Below are 23,005 nucleotides of genomic sequence, written 5' to 3'. Positions count from 1 at the left end.
TGTAAGTATATGAATAGGAATATTCTCAAAATTTCCTCTTTACGAATGTGAAGTTAATTTTCTTGTCTGCTGTGTTTATTTCTGTGTTGAGGTGGCACTGTGATCAATGTATGGCAACAAAAAATGTATTATTATTAATAATATACCTACTAAACGTACGATAAAGCGACGCTTGGCTTATCATGGACTAAGTACTACTGGTTTGCGGTAAACTCGTATCAGTGCAAAAGCGAATTTTGACGGCACAACGCGTTAGGTCCAAGTGTCAATTGTGTAAATAAAAAAACTGTAAATTGTGCATTAGTTATGGATGAAGTAATAGAAAATATGGACATGAGTAACCCAAGTCACAGTGGTTACAGTACGAGTGACGCTTTACCGTTCAATATACCTACTAACCTTATTAAGTAAGTACAATATTCATTGTCACTTTACCTGTCTTAAATGGCGATTCGTGTTATGATATTTCTTTTGAATAATAGACATAGAAACTTTCTGTCAGAAAGTTACGCACTCGAAATATGTACCTAAATTTATGTAAATATCCTCCCAAAAGACAGTAGTTATCGTCACTGATTTTTGTTTAAATCCATGGTTGTACCGAACGTATGAAGGTTATAAAAGCTGTTAGGAACGTAACGAAACGTCATCAACACTTGAGGATACCGATTAGTAGGGTTTACTCGTATATAAGTAAGAAAAAGCTGAATTTCAGGAAATACACAGATTTTGTTAACTAGGCTGTGGTTATTCCTAATAAATATTAATAAATAAATGTACATATTTTGCAATAAATCACTTTATTTATAACTGGCGACCCGCCCCAGCTTCACACGAATGCTGAAATTAAAATCCATTGCGTAGGTAGTTTAAAAGATCTGAGAACAAATACTTACATTGGGGAGCGACATTGTTTTATACCATGTAAAGATAGAAGGATATGCTCAGTAACTTAGGCAGTCAGGAAAATTCTTATCAGTGGATGATAGGGCCATTGAAAATCTGTTAATGACATCATTCATACAAGAATGCATGGTAAATTCAGTGAACTGCTCCTGAATCGAATGTACCTACTACTGCTATTTCTATTTATTTATATTAACCGGCAAACAGTGGTGACTGAGTTTGTTGCGGCGCTTCTTCTCAGCACTTGCCATTATGTTGGTCTCGAAGCGCTGGTAGGGTAAAAAGATTATGAGACATGTAGAGGCTTCTTAAGAGCAAAATGACGATTTGTAAGAACTATTTATTAGTCTAAACAAATAAAGAAATTTTGTCTTTGACTTTGACTTTGATATACCTACATCCATTTTTCTGATGCAAAGAACTTAAAACATACTTCTTCAAATCGCCTACATACTTATTATCTTAGATTTAAACAAGAAGGGAACATAAGACAAAGGTGCCTCGGAAATAAAAGACTCAAATAAAGCCCCTGTGTAAATTTTTCTTTAGTCATAATCGGACTGCCCTAGCATTCTTGAATTTAAAAAAATGCTGAAATGATGATGACGAAAAAATATCTTAGCCAATCATATGTTTCAGCAATTCCGGTCCAGGTGAGGAAACTGGGAATCCAGTGCCACCTGACCCTGGCAGCTCTGAAGAACCCAATGATCCTTCACCAATAAGGTTCGACCCCGATTCTACGATTTACGACTTGTCAGGAAAAAAGGAAATGATAGTTTTTACCAACACTCGTTATGATAAGGAGTTCTATGGGTAAGTGTCCATTTTCATGCAGAGAAATTCCATGGACTGTTGGCTCTTTCAATCAGTTGGCTGATCAATACTACACTTCGACACAAAAATTGGAAGTCCGTGATATATTGTGTTTAAAATTATCATAGTCACGAGCACTCAATTAGTGACAGTTCGCGAGGCGTTAGTTGAGCTTTGCATTTGTGTGAGTGATCACCAAAAGCAGTGTCACGCCCGGATTCACAAACGATCCTTGCTTTTAATTGAAGCAGTAAATCGAACGCACAGCGTGGAATAGAGCTCTGTGATTGGTTCGTGTGTCACCCTGTGCGTCCAAGCGCACTATGAGACCTCATCATAGTAATGTTTGTGAATACGGGCGTCAGACAAAATCCTTTAAAATCATTTTATAAGATTTTTAAGCGTCTAGCCGTGAGTGCATAATATAACTCATTAATAAACGTCACGAAAAGATTAATAATGCATCACGAACAATAAATATCAATTAAGGGGGCCTATCTTATGAGCAATTAGCAACTCGGAAGTCGAACCTTAATTTCGAACTCCTCCTAAGTTCTTCTGATGAATTTCGTTGCGGGTCCGATGACAGTTTGGGTTTTTATGGCGGTCAAGCTGTAGATCCTGGCTACACAGGAGTTGCAGTGGTGGGAACGAGAGGTGGGAATAGTCCCGTTATCCATGTACACTCACACAAAATGCAAAGCTCAGCTTAGGCCTCGCGAACTGTAACTGTAACATAAAACTGGTACTCTACCATGTACATTCTAAAGCTGGCTGCAATTCATCATCATCTCGGTCATAGGACATCCACTGCTGAACATAGGCCTCCCCCAATGCTTTCAATGTTGCCCCGGTTGGTAGCGGCCTGTGTCCAGCGCCTTATTCCTGTTACCTTTATGATATCGTCGGTCCACCTTGTGGGTAGACGACCCACGCACGTGGCAGCAAATAAGACGTTGCAAAATAACTCATTTATTAAAAATACATAACATGCAACAGAATTAAGCTGAATGCCGTCATTCGTACATTGTTTTGGTACATCCGTAGATAATAACGACGTAGGTACGAGTATCTTTGCATGATGCATGATTACGAACTTTTTAAATTATGTTACTTATCAGGAATATTTTTGTTACTGTTATTTTAGAAGCAAATACAGTGTGAGTCACGTTAAAGTGTACATATGAAAATAGGTGAAACTAGACCTATTTTTATCGACTAAAAAGAGGTCAAAATTTTTTTTTTATTTTTTTTTTTTTTATACAATTTTTTTTCTTCCAGTTACTTATTGTAAAGAAATCGTAATAACTTTTAAACTAAGAGGTATATCCTGATAAAATAAAAACAGTAATAATGCTAAATAACAGGCGATACTAAAAAAATACATAAAATACTCAGAAAATGCCAACAAATAATAAAAAATGATACTTTTTGAAAAAATACTGCTTTTAAATTCGTGTTTTTTTGGTTATTTGGTAAAATTCTCCAAAAAATGCGTATAACAGGTGATTTTTATTACTTTGTATTATTCTCTATCGTATTACCTTTGTAAAACCAAAAATCGCATGTCTTTATCCCTATCACAACGTTTGCAATGATCGTTTGAACTAAGCCTCTCCGGGCGCGCCTTTCAACGCTTCGTTATCAACCAAACTGAAAATGGCTCTAGATTTGTAATTTTGATAAAGACAAGTTAGATTTCAAATAAAAACAAAAGATTTCGAAGTAAAATAAGCATTTTAGTTAAAATTAAAATAGTCCCTACCTATAGCGGAGAATAATGTTGTGGCAGGCCTTTGTTCAAACGATCATAGCAAATGTTGTGATAGGGATAGAGACATGCAATTTTTGGTTTTACAAAGGTAATACGATAGAGAATAATACAAAGTAATAAAAACTACCTGTTATAGGGGCATTTTTTGGAGAAATTTATCAAATGACCAAAAAAACACGAATTTAAAAGCAGATTTTTTTCAAAAAGTATCCTTTTTTATTATTTGTTAGCATTTTCAGGATACTTTGTGTATTTTTTTAGTATCGTCTGTTATTTAGCATTATTACTGTTTTTATTTTATCAGGATATACCTCTTAGTTTAAAAGTTATTACGTTTTCTTTACAATAAGTAATTGGAGGAAAAAAAATTCTATAAAAAATTTAAAAAAAATCAAAAAAAAATTTTTGCCTTCGTTTTGCCGATAAAAATAGGTCTAGTTTCACCTAATTTCATATGTACACTTTAACGTGACTCACACTGTATAGTATTATCAAATTGGGTTATAAGAATAGAAAGTTATCAACAGATCTCATATCTACAGAAGGCGACCCCCCGATCACGGAGGTTTTGAAGAAGACTTTGAAATATTGGACGATGCGTTTAGCAGTTTTGGGTTCAAATTAATCCAGCATAAAAATAAGACCTACCTCGAAATCATAGACATTATTAATGAAAGTAAGTATGTCTCATAAGAATTTCTTTTTTTAATAACAATCATGTAATGTAACCGATGTCAACTTTTTTTATCAAGCGAAGTGGTTACGAAATAGAAACTTTGAAATGAATGCAATAATGCAAAAAAAATGTGAGGTTATTGAAGATTTTGTGAAGGGGTAATTGAACGTAAATCATTGTCGATGTTTTACTTTTAATGATTAGAATTTATTGTTTATTGGAAATAATACAAATCTGTTGTTATTTTGAAGTGTAGTGAAGTGATATACGTCTCACAAAATGTTATCAAAAGTTACGGGACCTCTCGTTCCCACCGCTGCAACTCCTGTGTAGCCAGGATCTACAGCTTGACCGCCAATAAAAACCCAACCAGTGAAGGTCAAGTTTGTTCCGGGGGAAAGTTAAGCTGGCATTGTTCATTAGTTTGTTAATTTCCAGAAATTAAAGAAGCTCAACCATGGACATCGTGTTTGGCTTTCGTGATCATGACACACGGCAACTGGAATGGAGAACTAGGAGCTTACGACCGTTATTATGAACTGAAGAATATTTATGAATTATTTGAGAAGGCGCACATTTCTCTAACTCATAGGCCGAAACTGTTTTTTATTAAGGTATGTACATTATTAATACCACCCACTTTTCGCATGGATTATGTCAATGTGAAATTGTGAACTCCGTCAGTTTATAAGATTTTAAACTTTCGCGTTCCATTTCAACTAAAATAGTAAGACACGGGTCTTAACGCGACGTTAATTATTCATTATTACGAAACGTCAAGCCGTGAGTACATAATGTAACTCATTAATAAACGTCGCGTTAAGACCCGTGTCTTACTATTTTAGTCCGTCAGTTTATAATATAACGCATCAGATTGTAAACTGAAAGGGGCTTAGGTTAGGTTCGATTGTTATCTAACTACATCAGATTATATTCCGACGGCATTTACAATTTTACGATGACAGATATATGCAAATATCAGGCCTCCCCAACCCGTTTGGGCAACGTGGGAAGTGTACGCCATATCCTCCATTTGTCATAGATAAATTATAATAGAGAGGATGCACTCCTTCAGTAGAGATGTAAGTGACCTGAGGATGTCTATGACGATGATAAACTTATAACATAGATACTATGCTTACAAGATCCTGTCTTCACACATTAAAACAAAGCACAAAATCGTGTCGCTTGTACAGGTCTATGAAATAGATCATTTATGAAAGAACCATTAGAAAAACCCACACATATAAGTGGACATTCCAAAAGATAAATCTTGATTTATCTACATAATATGAAGTGCCATAATTTATATGAATCTCATTAATTAAGATAACAACGTAACGAAGATGTCGTTTTACTGTACCACAACTTGCAACCTTTCATTGATGAAATGAATCCATGTTGTGTATAATGTTACACTCAAACTCATCATCAGTCAAAACCACTTTTGACTGGAAAGATCAATCAAAAGTGGTTTTGACCGATGCTCTTGGTCAATATCACTTTAAGACTGATTTTTTTTCAGACAGAAGTGGTTTTGACCATGGGCATTCGCCAAAACCACATTTGACTGCAAAAAATAAGTCAAAAGTGGTTTAGCCTAATTTTTTTTTAAATAGTCGGTCAAAATTCGTAGCAAAGTTACGATTAGTGAAAATTACTATTAGATCATCAAAAATGAGTTACGAGTATAATACAACCCAGGCTTGGTCTCTTGTTCGAACCCAGAACTAACCCTTGCATTGTTTTTTTTTAGGCGAAGCACTTTGAATTCAAATTCATTCCTGCTATTGAATCCGGTAGACAAAATGAAGACTGCCCTTTTGGAAGAACAGCAGCTGATGACAATAAAACAGGAAGACTGGTCCATACGGCCTCACACGTCGAGTTCCTTCAAGCGATTTCAATAATGGAAGGTTATTATCTAAATATATAAAAGGAGAAACTGACTGACTGAGATATCAACGCACAGCCTAAACGGCTAAACGTAGGCACTTGAAATTTGGAAGGGACGTAGCTTAGGTATCGTAGAGGCGCACTAAGAAAGGAATTCCCGAAATTCCCACGGGAACGGAAAATAGCGGGAAAATCCTTTTGTATGAAAAATCTAAACCGCTTAAGTTAGACGCTTGAAATTTGGCATGCAGGTACCTTAGTAAACTTTAAGCTTAGTCACAACAGGATATTGCAAAATTCCTACGGGAACGGGAGTTAGCGGGAAAAAACATTTGTATGAAAAAATCTAAACTGCGTAAGATAGATGAAGGGGGTAAAACGGGATCCACGCGTACGAAGTCGCGGGCGGCCGCTAGTGTTTTATAAAATTTCTTAACCAGTAAAAATTCCTTAGAAGAAAATATGAAAAGTGACTTTTTAGATGAAGTAATTGCTTGCTTCTGAAATATATTGTGGTAACGACGGACATCTACGGAACCCTACACTTGGTAATTTTTTAAAAATAATTATTAGTTATTACTAATATTATAAAGTTTGTGTGTTTGTATTTGTTAAATTATAAGGGGTAATCTCGGGATCTACTGAACCGATTTCAAAAATTATTTCACCAATACAGTGAAAGCCACATTATTGCTGAGTGTCATAGGTTATATAATAAATAAACTAAAAAGCTAGTATATATCATAATTCAACATGCCCAACGCCACCTTTATGATTAGCGTTTCCAGTTCCGTTGGGCTATGGTCGCCATGAAATTTCCATGATTTCCATCGTCAATAAACTTCACATTTTTTTCAGAAAATATATCCGAGTCAGTTGATAGCCGATCTTGGTTTGTGCGTGATTTCTGCGACGTTCTGCAAGCACACCACCACGAGATGGACCTCAGCCAGATGCTCACGAGAACCACCAACAAAATGGCGTTCAGACCAGTCGAAAATTCATCACCACCGCATTCTCTTCTCAGAGGGCCACCAAAGACTACATCTACGCTGACTAAATTATTAGTATTCGATAGCGTGCTTCCTTATTTCAATAAAAAACACGACCTACTCAGACATTGCAGTGTTAGAAATGTAACCGTCCCCACTTCGAAAATTATTTTACGTCAAGACTCTGTTGTGCAGCAGCTACTCTGCCAGCGAGCTCTAATTTACAAATTTTAAATCTTATGAGAAACTGACTTCTGTGTACATAAATGTATAACTTTTCTAACTAAAGGTAATAAAAAATAAATGAAATGTAAAGGTAATAAAAAATAAAAGACAGTTGTAAACCTTATTTTCAAAAGTACACAATTCTACCCTTGCCTTGTATCTACATTTTAAATATTTGTAAATGTGTCCGCTCCCACTTTGAGTTTTTTACCAAACGCGAAGAATCATGTCCACAATATAGTAATTTGAAAAATAAAAATAAATTAAAAATACCAACCATCCGCCTAAATTGATCTTCTTCAAGCACATACAATATAGCCATAAAAATATATTACAAATTGCCCGATCATTTATTAAAAGAAAATAATAATAGTAAATTCATAACAGGACTAAAAAAGCTATTAACTACGAAATGCTATTACACCATAAAATAATATTTAGACGATAAAATTCATTAGCGATGTACCTAAACTATAATTTTCTATCTATGATAAAAAGAAGCCTCCTCTCTTATAAATTTTTAGTTTGAAGCGCCCAACAGGGTCCTTAATGATCTCCAAATATAACTATGTAACACCTAAATGTACTATTAAGGAAGCAATAAACGTATTGAGTATTGACACATATTTATTTCTTAACACCTCTTACCGTCAGAAATGGAAGCACATCGCCAGAAGAATACCCTTGGAGACGACATCGAACACTGCACAGGGTACCTCGTCAGCGCAACCACGACCACTCTGACAGGAGTGCCCGACTAAGATAGACACCTTATATCCCTAAAATGAGGAAAAATTGTGCAGCATAAAAACTACTTCTGATGCCGGACATTTTTTTCTCATGACTTTTTTGCTCTAAGCAGAAAATCTATAATTACCAACTTGAATCATGATTAGGTTAAAAGAACTTTGACATTAGAATTTAGAAGATGGTTAGTAAATAAATAAATCTGCTTACACTAATCTAACTCGCTAACTAATCAACTTGGTCAATTTTGATAAAATTGTAGGATTGTAGGTACTGTAAGATTTAGGGCCTAAATCCTTTTAGCAACTTTTAAAGGACAACCCTTTTTTTCTGTTTTGAGCTGTATTTTTAATGAATAAACTGGTTTGATAAGAACAGAATGTATGTAGGGGAATTCTATACAAAAAACTACAGACACGATGCCCTTGTCAAAAGCAAAGCGGCGTTTACATGGGCCGATTTCGCTGCACAGCGATCTAAGGCCACAGCTGCGCTGGTCACTAAAAGCACAAATGCCAAAATAAAGTAGCATCGTCAATTTGCCTGTCGACAACAGACCACAGAGCATATTAACATCACGGGCTACAGGCCTATTTATATGTATTTGCCTGACGTGTTGAGTCACTACGCATCAGAATAGAATCGGTTTCATACATTTACTCTGGATTGCATCATCTTACTTTAACTATAACAAACGTCAAAAGTCAGTCCAACTCCATACCAAAACATCGGTTAAAGTTAACTCAGCCTTAGGGTGAGTTGCACCACCTAAATTTGACCGTAACTATAACGATAACCGGTGCTTTTTGTATGGAGTTTGACAGATTTTTGACGTTTGTCAAAGTTAAAGTAAGATGGTGCAACCCAGCCTTAGAATGGTAAACTTAAAACAGGAGTGTTGTGTCGTGTCGTGATGGCATCTGACTTCAGACGATTCTATACCATTTATGAAATCGATCAGACAAATATTAAATCCACCAATACCCACCCCCATAACGCCCGCGAACCAATTAGGTACCTACTTAATTAAAATCGTAAATAGAAATCATCTATTCGCTTACGGGACTATTCCCACCTCTCGTTCCCACCACTGCAACTCCTGTGTAGCCAGGATCTACAGCTTGACCGCCATAAAAACCCAACCAATGAAGGTCAAGTTTGTCCCGGGGGAAAGTTAAACTGTCATTGGACCCGCAACGAAATTAATCAGAAGAAGAAGAACATAGGAGTTCGAAATTAAGGTTCAACTTCCCTTCATTGCAAAGCGGATGACAGGTGACAAACAAAGGTTTAAAACCTTTAAGAAAAGATTATGCACCACGAACAATAAATATCAATTTAGGGAGCCTATCTTATGAGCATTTAGCAACTAATAATATTTTTCACAAAATAGCTTAAAAGCACGGAAATTTTTCCTTGTCGCGACAAGATCGGTGTAATAAATTGCGGAAACAGATGAATGTTGTATTGAATTAAGCATTATATCACGTTCATGTTACCAAAGATCACACTCCCACAAGATACGATGGGCAGACTGCTCATGACTGACATCATCAGTGGAACACTCGCAAAAAGGAGACGGAACTAGTTTGAATTCGTGAAGTTTATGTTTAAAGTTGCCATGCCCCATGAGGATCTATTCGCTTGGGAGATTCAGAAGTCTGTACAAATAGGGTACCTATGCGAATTCAAGGCGATTAGGTAAACGACTAGCCGCACTGCAAAAATCGATCCATGTAAATAGGGCTTTAATCATAAAGCGATAAGACCGAGTTATTTGTCATCATTGTATAAATATAACGGTGTGTGGTCGGTCATAGCAGTCTGATAAAGTCGTTCGCCAACGCCGTATCTCTATAATAATAATTATTATTGTGTCCATTAGTTCTTCTACTTTGGATCAGACCATGGATTTAACTCAGAGTGACGCGAGGACTTTCCAATCTGCCACGAACTTACTTCCGGAGAAAAGTAATTTACCTCCTAGGTAAGTAAAATCATGATCTACTTAATTTCGTAAGGTAACCTAAAAGCTTTTTACATACTTGTAAATCAGCCATGGATCTGATAATTTTCTTTTTTACCCGACCTTACCATAAGGGTTATGGTTACGGTTTTAGCAGTATAGTGATTTCTGTATGTTTGTATTTACAAATGTTCCGCCGTCGCGCCTAAACTATTCGTCCCACTTTGATGAGGTTTCAATCGATTCGTTATTATGGCCAGCATGATTATTCAGATTTTAGCAACCAGTTGCTAATTGTGCAATAGTAACGCGACGCGCGTAGTGTGGACTCGAGAACTTCTCTGCCCCAATGGACATCAGTACTACGAGCTATGTGCTCCGCCCACTACCTCATAAGTTTGACTTTCTTTTTTATCAATAACGAGGAAGCTCTTGGCCTGTATCTCACCTGATGAATTCTGCGGGCTATGTCGGTTACTTTGGTTCCCTTTTCTCCTCATTTCTGATTCGATCACCTAGTTCAATGCCGTAGGTTCATCGTAATAATATAAATTTCTTATTATAGCGCCAGTCGCTCGGTGCCATTGCCAGACTCCAGCATAAAGTTCGATCCCGATGGTTTGTATTACGACATGTCAGGAAAGAAGGAGATCTTAATCTTTAACCATAGTGAATACGAAGCAAATGAATTTTATGGGTAAGTTCTATCTTTACAATCATCAAAACGGCGAGTGTACTTTTGAAATCATAATATACTATTTACTATACTATTTCATCATACTTTTTTCCAAAAGCAATGGTTGCACATTCATAATAATATTAAAGAAAAAGATTTTATTTTAGAAAGAAGAAAAAATATAAGTGGCTGCTTCTGACAAAAAGATAATGAGTGAATGACATAAACACTAAACAAAAAATCCGATCTATTTTCAGGAAGAAACCTCCAGATGAGCGTACTGACCATTTAGCAGATTATGAGAGACTGGAAAAAGTATTCTCATTTTTTGGATTTAAACCTTTTTATTACGAAAATAAAACGTATGACGTAATTAAAAGGACAATCAAAGCTAGTAAGTTTAGTGATTATCTTAGACCGGGTTGCACCAACTTATTTTAACCGTAACTACACAGTAATATGAGCCGGTAACTATGACAATGACTGGTGTTTTTTGTATGAAGTTTAACGTGAGCGGGACAGTCTATCCCAAAAAAAGGAGTTTGACAGATATTTGGCGTTTGTCAAAGTTAAAGTAAGATGGTGCATGCAACTCAACTTTAGTGAGTTCCGTATTTCATATCATAACTATTTTTAATCTTCAAGTATTCTTTATTTTTATCTGAGATCACCCTTCGCCAACTTTACAATTAAACTGGACTCAAATAATGGAATAAAGTCAAATGTCGTTCGTTTCAGCCCAATGACGTCCACTGCTGCCCACATCCAAGTACCTACTTCCCGCGACCTTCACCAAGTCGTCGCTCCACCTAGTGGGGGTCTGGCCACACTACGTGTTCCGGCCCGTGGTTGCCACTCGAGAATTTTTCTGCCCCATCGGCCATCAGCTCTATGAGCTCTGTGCCCCGCCCACTGCCACTTGATTTAAGCAATTCTGCGGGCTATTTCGGCCACTATGGTTTTCTTGTGGATCTCATTTCTGATTCGGTCACGGAGGGAAACTTCAGAGTTTCCATGGTCAGGCATAGCACGCTCCATTGCCCTTTGGGTGACCTTGAGCCTTTTTAGGAGGCTTTTAAGAAGCGAGTAAAATCAAAAATTATAATTAATTTAATCCCGGAAATTAATAACCTCGCTACTATTATTTCAGAAGCTGAAGAAGACCACAGCAAGACATCATGCCTGGCTGTTGCAATCATGACACACGGTTTACAGAGAGGAATACTTTGTGCTTACGACACAACCTACTATTTGGCTGAAATGGTTTGGTTACTCGAAAATGGGCACTCTTCTCTTGTCCATAAACCGAAACTTTTCTTTATTCAGGTATTCTTAAACGACTATGCCCAAATATGATAACTAGATATTTGTCGTCTCAAACGATAAAGGCCTTCCACGGATTTCTACAACGACCGGTCCTGCGCTGCCTATATTCAGCCAGGTACTTCCCGCGACCATCACCAGATCGTCGGTCCACCGAATGGGAGGTCTGGCTACACTCGTTTTCTGGTCCATGGTCGCCACTTGATAACTTTTCTGCTGCAACAGCTTTCAGTTGCTAGGTAGATATTTATTAAGCCAAAGTTTATCCCATCAACGTCTTTACACAATTTTTCATCCGGCATTTTGCGGCAGAAGGACGGTGAAAATGTTGCACTAATCTTATAATGTGTGATTTATTGTTCATTCCTGGTGGCGAAGTTACACATTTGTAACTGGTTTCAGGCGTGCCGTGGATGGAAGGTTGACCCTGGTAAAATGACGCATTGTGATGGACCAAACAGCACGGTGCTTCATGTGCCCAGACATGTAGATTTTTTTATTGGGCGTTCAACAGTAGAAGGTAATTGTACCTAATATAGCTTCTACCAGACACAACTTGAGGCCCGGTTTCCACTAAGGCGGAAAAAAAGAAGCAGAGATAAGAGATGTTTTGAATAACCAATCAGAGGTGGAATTGTGTAAAGCAATCGTAATCACTTGACAGTTCATAACGTACGATAAAGTCATTTAAACAAAGCGTTTGACAGAATAATCGTACGTTATGAACTGTCAAATGATTACGATTGCTTTACACAATTCCACCTCAGATTTCATCATTTCCACGTCTCTTTTGTTTTCTGCTTTATTTGACACACCATACCGTAACAATGATGAATAATTAAGGATTGACGTTTTTCTTATAGGTACATAAGTAAATAATAGATTATGGATAACAACAGACCTAAGCCATCCATGCGTTTGGTTTGTATCTTCGCATCACTTTTTTTCTTTACACAGATATGATGAAAAAGGAGTTTGAAAACAAATTAGTCAAAGTTTTTTTCTTTATTAACAGATTATAGGGCTTGGAAATACATTGAAGGGGGATCTTGGTACATAAGAGAACTTTGCCAGATCTTTATGAAACACTACAACCATTTGGATCTGGACCAGATGATGACACTGGTCACTAGGAGAGTCGCTTACGACCATAAGTCGAAGACACTGAATGCACCTGAACTAACGGGCATGAAAGAGACACCTGAAAAAACGTCTACATTAACAAAATTATTGAAATTTTCGCATTGCAAACCTTACGATGACTAAGATGGCATATTATACGCATTAGGTACTCTTTTTCTTTACACAGATTTGGTGGAAAAGGAGTTTGAAAACAAATTAGTTAAAGCTTTTTTCTTTATTAACAGATTACATGGCTTGGAAATATGTTGAAGGGGGATCTTGGTACATAAGAGAACTTTGCAGGATTTTTATGGAACACTACAACGATTTGGATCTGGAACAGATTATGACACTGGTCACTAGGAGAGTCGCTTACGACTATAAGTCGAATACAGAGAAGCCTGAGCTAAGGGACATGAAAGAAACACCTGAAAAAACGTCTACATTAACAAAATTGTTGAAATTTTCACATTGCAAACCTTACGATAGCTAAGTTGTCGTACATGTCGCCATAAAATAATGAATTCCGTCAGATTATAATCTAACCTAACCTAACCCACTGTTAGTTTACAATCTCACGCGTTATATTATAAACTGACGGAGTTCACAATTTCACTTTGACATATTTTAAACATTGTATTTAATATAGATTAAAATAAGGATTTCAACGTAACTAATAGTAACATTCACTCAAATAATAAATATATTAATGAACAAGAATGAGTTTTATTTGAGACAATAGGTAGCAACTCCTTTGTAGCCAGGATTATACGGTTCTACGGCAAAGCAATCCTTGCTAGCAGATGTTTCCTTTAATAGTCAGTCAGGACCAATGATTTTATTAATGTTACAGCAAAAAAAAACAGCTCCTCGAAGCATAAATTCAATAGAGGCCTTATAGTCCAGTCATTTGGTAGTTTTACCTGGAAAGTTTTCCGAAAGTAATGAAAATTGGTATTTATATAGATTTCGATGTGCTCTTTACGAATTTCAACTTTGCGACCTCGTATGGTTGCCGCTCGCACCACCATATTGGAGAAATACTGCCTAGTAGCAGTTTTTCTCAAACATTTCCTTTCGGATTAATTTTATGACAAAACATGCTTAGAGAAACTAAAACTAGAGAAAATATCCTATTTTTGATGTCTACATAACCTTTTTTTGAAATCAATAGTTTATGCGTAGGAGTGCCACAAAGTATACTTCTATATGAGTTTTGACCGAAAAACTTATTTCCCCCTCACCTTGAATAATTTCTTCATTACTTCCGGAAAACATTCCAGGTAAAGCCAATATTTCGTACCAAATGACTGGACTATTAGCTTTACTTAGCAATTAAACATAAAATAGCGGACAAAATGAAAATTTCTTGAGCAAAACTGCTTCAGGCAAGATATTAAATTTAAAGCACAAGATTTAGACACCTCATTATGTAGCAGACTCAACTTAATTTTCGCCGTGTCAAGGTGCATATCAAAAACAGTATAGGACGAAGCACACTTAACAACCCGAAAACAGATCGTAACCGTATCAACTCGAGCCGGTCAGTACTCTTTGTATGAAACCTCGTACACTTTTTCGCGCCGTAACTTAAATGCCTCGGCTAGCGGTGACATAGCGCGAAAGGGCATGACAGCTGCCACGGAAGGCGATACGGTGTTGATCCATTTCAGAGTTGATAAGTCTCCTATGACCTTAACTAAAAGTTGTAAGAAAAATCGACGTTGACCAAAAAATTAAATAAGATATCTCGAGTTGTTGTTCTTCCTTAAGCTATGCTATTATCAAGGTTTGATTAGATATCAATATGTTATCAGACACGATTGAGGGATTTACCTACATCTGTATAGATATTGGTGATTCCCCTGCCCTAATACAGCCCGATCGAGTTACTGCACACCTGGCAGCCGTAACGTCACATCGACGTTCTGGTATGGACGGGGCGAATGCAGGGAGTCACGCGGGTGAGTGCGAGGGAGAGTCGCATTCCAGCGAGGTACGCAGTTAGCTCGATCCGATTGAAATAAGTAAGTAAAGTAAGTATAAAATATATCATATTTGCGATAGGTAGGTATCTAGGTATCATTCCTAATTGAAAAGCAATATCATCCACACTTTAAGTTGGTTAAACAACAAGATTCAAGATTTTGAATCGACAATTGAGGTCCAATTCATACAAGGCGCAGTCACAGCCTGAAATTTTGGGCGAGGGTCTAATGAAAAATATGTCGTAAGTAGTAATTTCGACTATATTGCACACATTATATTTTAAATACAACTCTTATCAGCTAATCATATCAGCTATCAGCAGCTAATGATGTCAGCAAAACATAAAATTTATCGCAAATTAGCTGTATATGTGGGGGTGACAGGGACATGACTCCCTTAGAATAGCGCTCGCATTCGTCCGAGACAGTCCAAGATAACGCGTACGTGAGCGATGTCTATGAGTGCGTAGCTCGAGCGCGCTTAGTATGGAGTTTACCTTCTGTTATATTTTGTGGTAATAGCAGCCCCATCTCGCCACAATGAAAAAGATAAAAAATGTACTTGTAAGAATCGAATACAAAATAGACACGTATTTAGTAAAAGGCCTTAAAGAATGTCACTTAGGGCAACAAGCGATATTATTTAAAGGAAAATGTTGTGACAAAGGTGAATTCTTTAGTAGAGTTCCCTTAAACAAAATGACGGCGGAAATTATCAACATTCCACAGCCTAAACTCTGGTAAATTCTTTAAAATTACTTTGTGAGAGCGCTGTTTTATTTTCTTCGCCTTATCCTCGGAGACTTTTGGAGCCGTGGCAGTTTTAAATGTGTGATAAAACAGTAATGATGAACATTGCAGAGAGGTGAAGAAGGCTCCGTTTTTACTTAAATGGTTAATAACATGTCGCTTTGCACTGGAGGGAAGTCGAACCCTAACTTCGAACTCGTCCTTATGTTCTTTTAATTTCGTTGCGAGTCCAATGACAGTTTAACTTTCCCCCGGGTCGAACTTGACCTTCAATGGTTGGATTTTTATTGGCGGTCAAGCTGTAGATCCTAGCTACACTGGAGTTGCAGTGGTAGGAACGAAAGGTGGGGATAGTCCAGGTCACAAAAAACTCCGGCATTTTATTACTGTATTGTATTGGTTCCCTCCCGATAAGACCATGTCCTGGGCCTCATGACTCGCAATCTGAAAGCGAGCCCACGTTATTAAGCGTACTTTATGATGAGGAGAAGGGTCGTCTTGCCTGCCCATCTTGGGTTCATTACTTTGGCAATTTAGAATGAGATACGTAAAATTACTCGTTTATGTACATTCTTGGGCGATGTCATTTTAGAGTCTTGGACCCTTTATAATTGAATTAATTTCAACAAGAAACGTTTTGTTCCAAGTTTTTTGGTCGTGTTAAAAAAGGTCAGTGAAAACCTTGCTTATTAGTTTCGAAACGTGTCTCAAGGAAGCGAGCAATTCGCAAGGTGCCCTCGAGTGGCTTTAGGTGGAAGTGTGACCGTTGAGGGCTCTAGGCTCGAGCCGGCAAAAGGCTTGAGGGCTGTGTGCGAGCAGCATGGGATTTGAAAAGAAAGAAAGAAACATTTATTGCCATGGACATCACAAAAGACAAAAGAGGTAAAATAAAAAAAAAAGCAAATAAGACAGATGTGACATAAAACATAGGTACAATGAATGAGCAAGTAAACTAACCAGTGCCACATTTTCAAGTTATTGTGTTGAGATTTTGCAAATGTTTTAAATTTTTACGTCTAAAGACCTAAGTAATGTTATCTAGTTTTAGTTGTTATTTTATTTTGTACTTGCATCGAATAAATAGTTTTACTTTCTTTTTAAAGACGTTTACTTTCGTTTTACTTTTTTTTTAATTCTACACGAGATAACACAAGCATGCGCGTATAGCGTGGGCGACATCCATCCATGAGTTGCCCGTGGGCCTATTGCTTAGTTCAACTGGTAGTATTACGGGTATAAAATTATTGGAAGGACGATTGCAATTTATTTTCTCCGTGATTCTATCATGTAGGATTGAGCAGTAGGAACACGGTACACACGATCGCATGCCAAGCGTTCAATGAACTAATATGCAAGTGTACCAGTTGCTGGCATGCGTATCGCCGCCTTAGCCTAAGCGCAGACCACCTATTTTTAGTTGGCCGATAGTTGGGCCCGATTTTAATTTGTATGAAGAATCGGCCGATACCAAATCGGTGTAATGTGCGCACTTTCATACATCTCCATACTGATTAACAGCCCGACCCAACTATCGGCCAACTAAAAGTCGGTGGTCTGCGCCTATGCTTTGTTGGAGTTGGAGCGTAAGAAGGAAAAGACCACGAAGATTTCCACGGATTTATTTCAGAGCATACAGCACACAGAGACTACATGAAATCGAATGATTGATCCAAAAACCTGGAAGCCTTACATTGACAGCGGAGTGCCAAATTCAAATATTAAATTCTTGCGTTTAACCAAAAAGTTTCTAACTTTCCAACAGGCATAATGCCCAAACTTCCAAATCGCTCTCGCTCTCTCTTCCACCAAGAGCATGCTTTATTTCCCGCCATTGAATTCGCGAAGTCACCCGAACTCGTTAGTTGGATCATCCGACTTCTGCCTCGCTGCACCGAACTGCATTGCATTGTAACATTGTCGCGGGGTGAATCGGGACATTATCGCATTTTACATCCATTTTACGATTCAATATTCCATCGCCTGTTCTTTTTAACGATCGTTTTGTAAGAAAACGACGTTAGGTGGTGAATAAATTTACGATCTTATACATGTTCTTGAATAGTAATAAAAACAATAAGTAGGTGGGTAGGGATGTTTCCTGGGTCAAAAAGCAAGAGTTTTAATTAGTCCGTCAGTTAACTTATCAAAAAATACTCTACACGTATTTTTCACTTTTTCAAACTAATGAAAATTTAAAGAGATAAAACGCGCCAAAGTTCATAAGAAGAGGCCCGTGACGTGACGTCAATGCGTGCATAAAAGTGCCGCACGTTGTGACGTCGTGCGGAACTTCAACGCACCATAACTATGTAATTATTTGTTAGATTGACAAATAAAAATATATGTGTCCAATATTTTTTAATATTAAACATGACGGACTAAAAAAATTTTTTTAGAAAAACAGACATCTGGTAATTTGTTTACAAAATATTCATCTCATTTCATTTTATTATTATCAATGTTTTGTTCAATCGAGCAAACATTATTGATAAGCAACAAATCTTTCAAAAAACCCAAACTGAGGGATCACGTTATCTTGCAGGGGTCATGCTCATGATCAAGTTGCATATTTTTGATTTGATATGATTCATCGAGAATTTTATTATCTACCTGTGATGTCATTTTTGGAAGTTTTTTTAACATCGCGAAAAGATTTTGTTCAGGAACCAACTAAATGTTGTCTCTATCAAATATAGTAGAACGCCGATTATCCGAATTAATCGGGACGATTCGGATAATCGAAAATTCGGATAATCGAAAATTCGGATAATCGGACATAGGTTAAAGAAAATGCGTGTTAAAAACGAACTGTCACACATAGAATAAACTTTATTAACTATATTTACAGTTCTACAATAATGCTTAGTTGAAATATATCTGGACTCCAGCGAGTTCCAACTTGTTACAACAAAAGAAATCAAAAATTACTAAGTTTATTTTTTTTATATTACGCTTAGGACCGATTCGGATAATTGGCGATTCGGTTAATCGGCGGTCGGATATTTAATCGGTCGGCGCTCTACTGTAATTCAATTCATCAGACATCATGTCTATTATAATTATACTGATAGGCTAAGTAGATACTAAGAAACTTATCGTAAATTGTGTGTGTCAGTCCATTTTATTTACGAGCGTAATTCAATTAAGTAGGTAGGTACCTACCTACTCGGACGGAATAGATAATTTTCCACGATCGATCACTGATTGATCATTTACTTTCTTGTATTTACGGCATAAATCATAGCAAAGTGTATTAATAAATTAATAGCAGTTCTCGTGAATTCGAACGCTTTAAAATTTTTCATTTTTTTTTCCGTTTTCGCAATATTTTTATTGATGCTCAGGATGATACGCTCCTATTAATTTAGCGTGGTAGACCTAATATAACCACTCAAAAGAAAAAAATAAGCGGAACCAATAGCACAGATCTAGGATCGTACAAATAGTTCCTGAGATAGCGCGTTCAACCAAACTAATAAAAAACAAACTATAGCTATAATATGTATGTATAGTCTTAAATTATAGCCTTTTGACTTCCAAAGCTCACTTCATTGTTGCCAGTATTACAATATTACCAAAATTGGGAATTTCGTAAACTCAAAGGACATCCAATTTGTCCCTCGATTTCGCTTTTTCGCTGAACAAACTTGAGCTTATGGAATTTTAATTATTCATGATGTCACCGGAGGGGATATCTATCAGTGTCAAAGTATTAATAGCTTGCCTGTTTTGTCGCGATCTTCAGCCTCGATTATTTACTTAAAATGTTTGCTTTGGAAAGTCAACAGTGTTTGGATCACGCCACAATGGAGTTCTATACAATAGAGAAAAGGGGATCGAAGCAGTTATTATATAAGACTTTCGTTCTTTTAAGCCTAAGCGCAGACCACCAACTTTTAGCTGTCGGATAGTTGGGCCCGATTCTAATTTGTTTGAAGAATTAGCCGATACCAAATCGGTGCGCACTTTCATACATCTCCAATCTCCATACTGATCTGATACTGATCAACAGCCCGATCCAAGTATCGACCGACGAAAAATCGGTGGTCTGCGTTTAGCTTAGCCTAATGACGCCCACTGCTGGACAAAGGCCTCCGCCAAGGGTTTCCACAAAGACTATAGATAGACTCTCGTAACCCTATACGGGTCATTCCACAAAAATATGTAAACTCTTAGTCCGCGCCACATTTCACATGAAATATTTGTTAATATTTTATTCCAAAATTGTTAAATAACAGCTCGCAATGTGCTGTATTCATCACCCATTTATATTTTTTGAAACTATTTTTAAAACATCTTAAATTCCTTTTGAATGACCCAAAACGTCATTCCCTAGGCATGTCCGTACTCCAAAAGTTTGTGTTTTGGGACCCACATTTATAAAAACATCAACTTTATCCTTTGTTTTAATTAACGAATAATCTATTTAAATGTATATTACACCGAATTCTATTAATATTTTGCGGTTTCAACAAACAATAATTTGATTTTCTTTAGTTGAAAAAGAGTCTACAGCTTTTAGCGTCATTCCCTCGCCACGCACTGATTTTATAATTTTGCGCTTTAATATGTATTTAGAGTGAATGACATTTAGTTGAGTTTAAACTACGATACGAAGTTATCCTCAGACCATACTGGCTTTGCGGTAGCCGTTTTTTGAATTAGTGCAAACGTGCCAGTTGTTGCGGAAACATGTGTTAATCCAGTCACTTCGTCAGTCCCTAGTTGAGTAGCTTTATTGATTACAATAAGAAATTGTATATAATTTAATTAGTATTTACGTGTGGTTTTTTGGCTATTTTCGGCACATCGTATTAAGCATCTTATAATATAAAGTTAATCTGCATTTGTGTTAAGTTTTACTCCAAATAGTCAGTACCTAGAGCGTCAGGCCCTAGCTTTAAACGGCACTTGGGACTAAATTACTAGTTAGGGAATGATGTTTTTTATATAGTGATAATAACAAAACAACTACATTATGTATATTAACTTATCTATAAATGTTAAGGTTATAAGTTTTATACTTTATTAGAGGTCATATAGGAGTGATATAGTATGAAAAAATTGAAAATTATAATTTCTCCTAAAATAAAGCATAAAGTGACTGGCCCTTTTAGACATAACATAATTAATTAATAAACTATAATTTACACTAATAAAGTATTCAAAAGCATCTTAAAAAAGTTACGGACAAAATGACGTCGAAAATATACAGATTTTTATGGAATGACCCATACAATTTTTATAATTTCTAAATAAGGTTCGACGTACTATTCAATAGGTACCTACTTGAGTGTATTTTCTATTTGACGACTGACAGTAAAATCAATAATAATTATCTATTAGCTATTATTCAGCGGACACGTTTAGTTCCGTATGCCTCAAGAGGAGGATTTGTAAAATGAGGTACCTATGTAAGTAGGTAACTTATAATATAAATCTTCATTAAATTATCTACACAAACATAAAGTATAATAATATCTATAAATAATCTATAAAAAAAATAAAAAAATTAAGAGTATTGTCTCACTTAATTAGATAAATTGAAAAAAGTCACGTTTAAATTCTAAGATTAATGTTTACATGCGAACTTTTTAAAACAAGTAGCACTCGAGCGACACCTACACAGGTTCTGCCGAACCTTGTCATTACGTTTTCTATACAAACTGTATGGTGAAAAACAACAGAGGGCGTTACGCAATATAATTTTATAAATGAACTAAATGAAATACGTATTAATATTGGCAGCCTGTAAGAAGCTATTAATTATTACATTCAAAAGAATTACTTTACTTACTCGAATCCGTGAGGACAGACGGGGTCTAATGTGCTTGAGACTCTGATTTAATACATAGATCAAATTATAGATGGCGCTAACTCTAATAAAACCAAGCAGAATCTGTGTATAGAAGTTCATAAAAAATTTACTGCACGATGCGATGTTATCATCATTTAAATATTAACATTACAGAAAAGTAAATATTCTTACCTTAATATCTGCGTCATCCAGTAAACTCGCCTCCCAGAAGTCTTGAATGTTCTCCGGAAAGTCACACTCCTTCTGCGGGTCCGGACTAAGGCACTCTTCTCGCTTTTTAAAAACAAAAATCAGTCCACCATCTTGTTCTTCAGGCCGCCAAGCCCCACACATGGTTGCAACCGTCCTTGTCCCAACAATGGAATCATTCACATCACTTTCCAGTTTGACTTTTTTTGCTGGATTCGGTTCCAAATTCAAATCTGCCTTTGATTTGGCCATTTCACCTGACATAATCGGAACTCTTTTCAAACGTATTTGAACTTTTTTCAGAATAGAACTATTTTTAAGGTTTTTTAAGAAATTGATCATACCAAATCAACCAGAATTTTAAATGTTGAATTAATTTTATTACTAAAACTATTTTAATATGTTTATTTAAACTTGAACTATTATAACACGAAGTAAAAAGCACAGTTTATTAATAATTAACCTATTAAAATTAATGTAAACACTAAACACTACACTTGGCTCTAATAAACACGCGGTTTTTTACAAAAACCTTAACTTCAGAGTCAAAGCAAAAGATCACATCTCACACGAAACAATTACTTGTGATTATAATTAAAATATCACTCAGATTCTGACAGAATTATTATGTAAATAGATTTCAATCAAGAAACCTGAGAAGTTTTGAGGTTAACTCACTTGCGGAATAAACAAAACACTCAGCTGTTTGATAGCTGTCAATGTCAATTCATCAAAATGTCAAGTGATTTACAAAGATAATACAAACACATAGTGCGCATAATATTTTAAATCTAATTCTTTCGTCCATTTCAATACTCTTTGAAAAATGTTAGCGTAATATCTATCTCATTAATTTCATAAATCTGTATTTTTTATGTAATCTACGTAATTTATTTTTTTAATTTCAAAACAAAAAATAATATGCATTTTACAGCGACATCTAGAGGCGTATTGGGTGATTAATTTTATTCATAAAGGTCTGCGAGCTTGCTCTTTGGAGCTTGCTTTTAAATTATCTTACTCGTAGCTCAGTAGATGTCGTTAACAGTTTTAACCGAATGATTGGATGAAACGAAAGGTATGTACGTAGGTACATCGAATGCAAAAACTACTGGATGGATATCGATGAAACTTTATAATC

At 36.2% G+C, this 23,005-nt stretch overlaps 3 protein-coding genes across 6 annotated transcripts in view; 2 read left to right on the top strand and 1 right to left on the bottom strand.

The window, feature by feature from the left end:
* Positions 1-22,194, bottom strand: part of LOC135088051 (pseudouridylate synthase RPUSD2-like) — a 521,604-nt gene extending 499,410 nt beyond the window's left edge. For both annotated transcript variants that reach the window (XM_063982932.1, XM_063982933.1), the window contains exon 1: positions 21,847-22,194. In XM_063982932.1, coding sequence (XP_063839002.1) covers positions 21,847-22,128 — 282 coding nt within the window. In that variant the 5' untranslated portion in view covers positions 22,129-22,194. The remainder of the gene's footprint in view (positions 1-21,846) is intronic.
* Positions 198-7,905, top strand: LOC135088030 (caspase-1-like). Of its 2 annotated transcripts, none has more exons than XM_063982910.1 (6): positions 198-407; positions 1,546-1,722; positions 4,024-4,172; positions 4,611-4,786; positions 5,929-6,088; positions 6,927-7,905. In XM_063982910.1, exons 1-6 carry the CDS (start codon positions 307-309, stop codon positions 7,292-7,294), a joined length of 1,131 nt encoding a protein of 376 aa, XP_063838980.1. In that variant the 5' UTR covers positions 198-306; the 3' UTR covers positions 7,295-7,905. The 2 variants fall into 2 exon arrangements, with proteins under 2 accessions (XP_063838980.1, XP_063838981.1); XM_063982911.1 differs by having other exon boundaries at positions 201-407; positions 4,039-4,172.
* Positions 9,837-13,839, top strand: LOC135088029 (caspase-1-like). 2 transcript variants are annotated; one of them, XM_063982908.1, is made up of 7 exons: positions 9,837-10,019; positions 10,564-10,695; positions 10,932-11,068; positions 11,825-12,000; positions 12,400-12,517; positions 13,013-13,285; positions 13,365-13,839. In XM_063982908.1, exons 1-6 carry the CDS (start codon positions 9,940-9,942, stop codon positions 13,261-13,263), a joined length of 894 nt encoding a protein of 297 aa, XP_063838978.1. In that variant the 5' UTR covers positions 9,837-9,939; the 3' UTR covers positions 13,264-13,285; positions 13,365-13,839. The 2 variants fall into 2 exon arrangements, with proteins under 2 accessions (XP_063838978.1, XP_063838979.1); XM_063982909.1 differs by lacking the exon at positions 13,013-13,285 and having other exon boundaries at positions 9,840-10,019.
* Positions 22,195-23,005: the final 811 nt, after the last annotated feature.

Source organism: Ostrinia nubilalis, chromosome 3 (genome assembly GCF_963855985.1).
Source record: "Ostrinia nubilalis chromosome 3, ilOstNubi1.1, whole genome shotgun sequence".
NCBI classification, from domain to species: domain Eukaryota; kingdom Metazoa; phylum Arthropoda; class Insecta; order Lepidoptera; family Crambidae; genus Ostrinia; species Ostrinia nubilalis.
The sequence above is the reverse complement of the archived record's forward strand: the minus strand, read 5'-3'. Positions and strand labels throughout refer to the sequence as shown.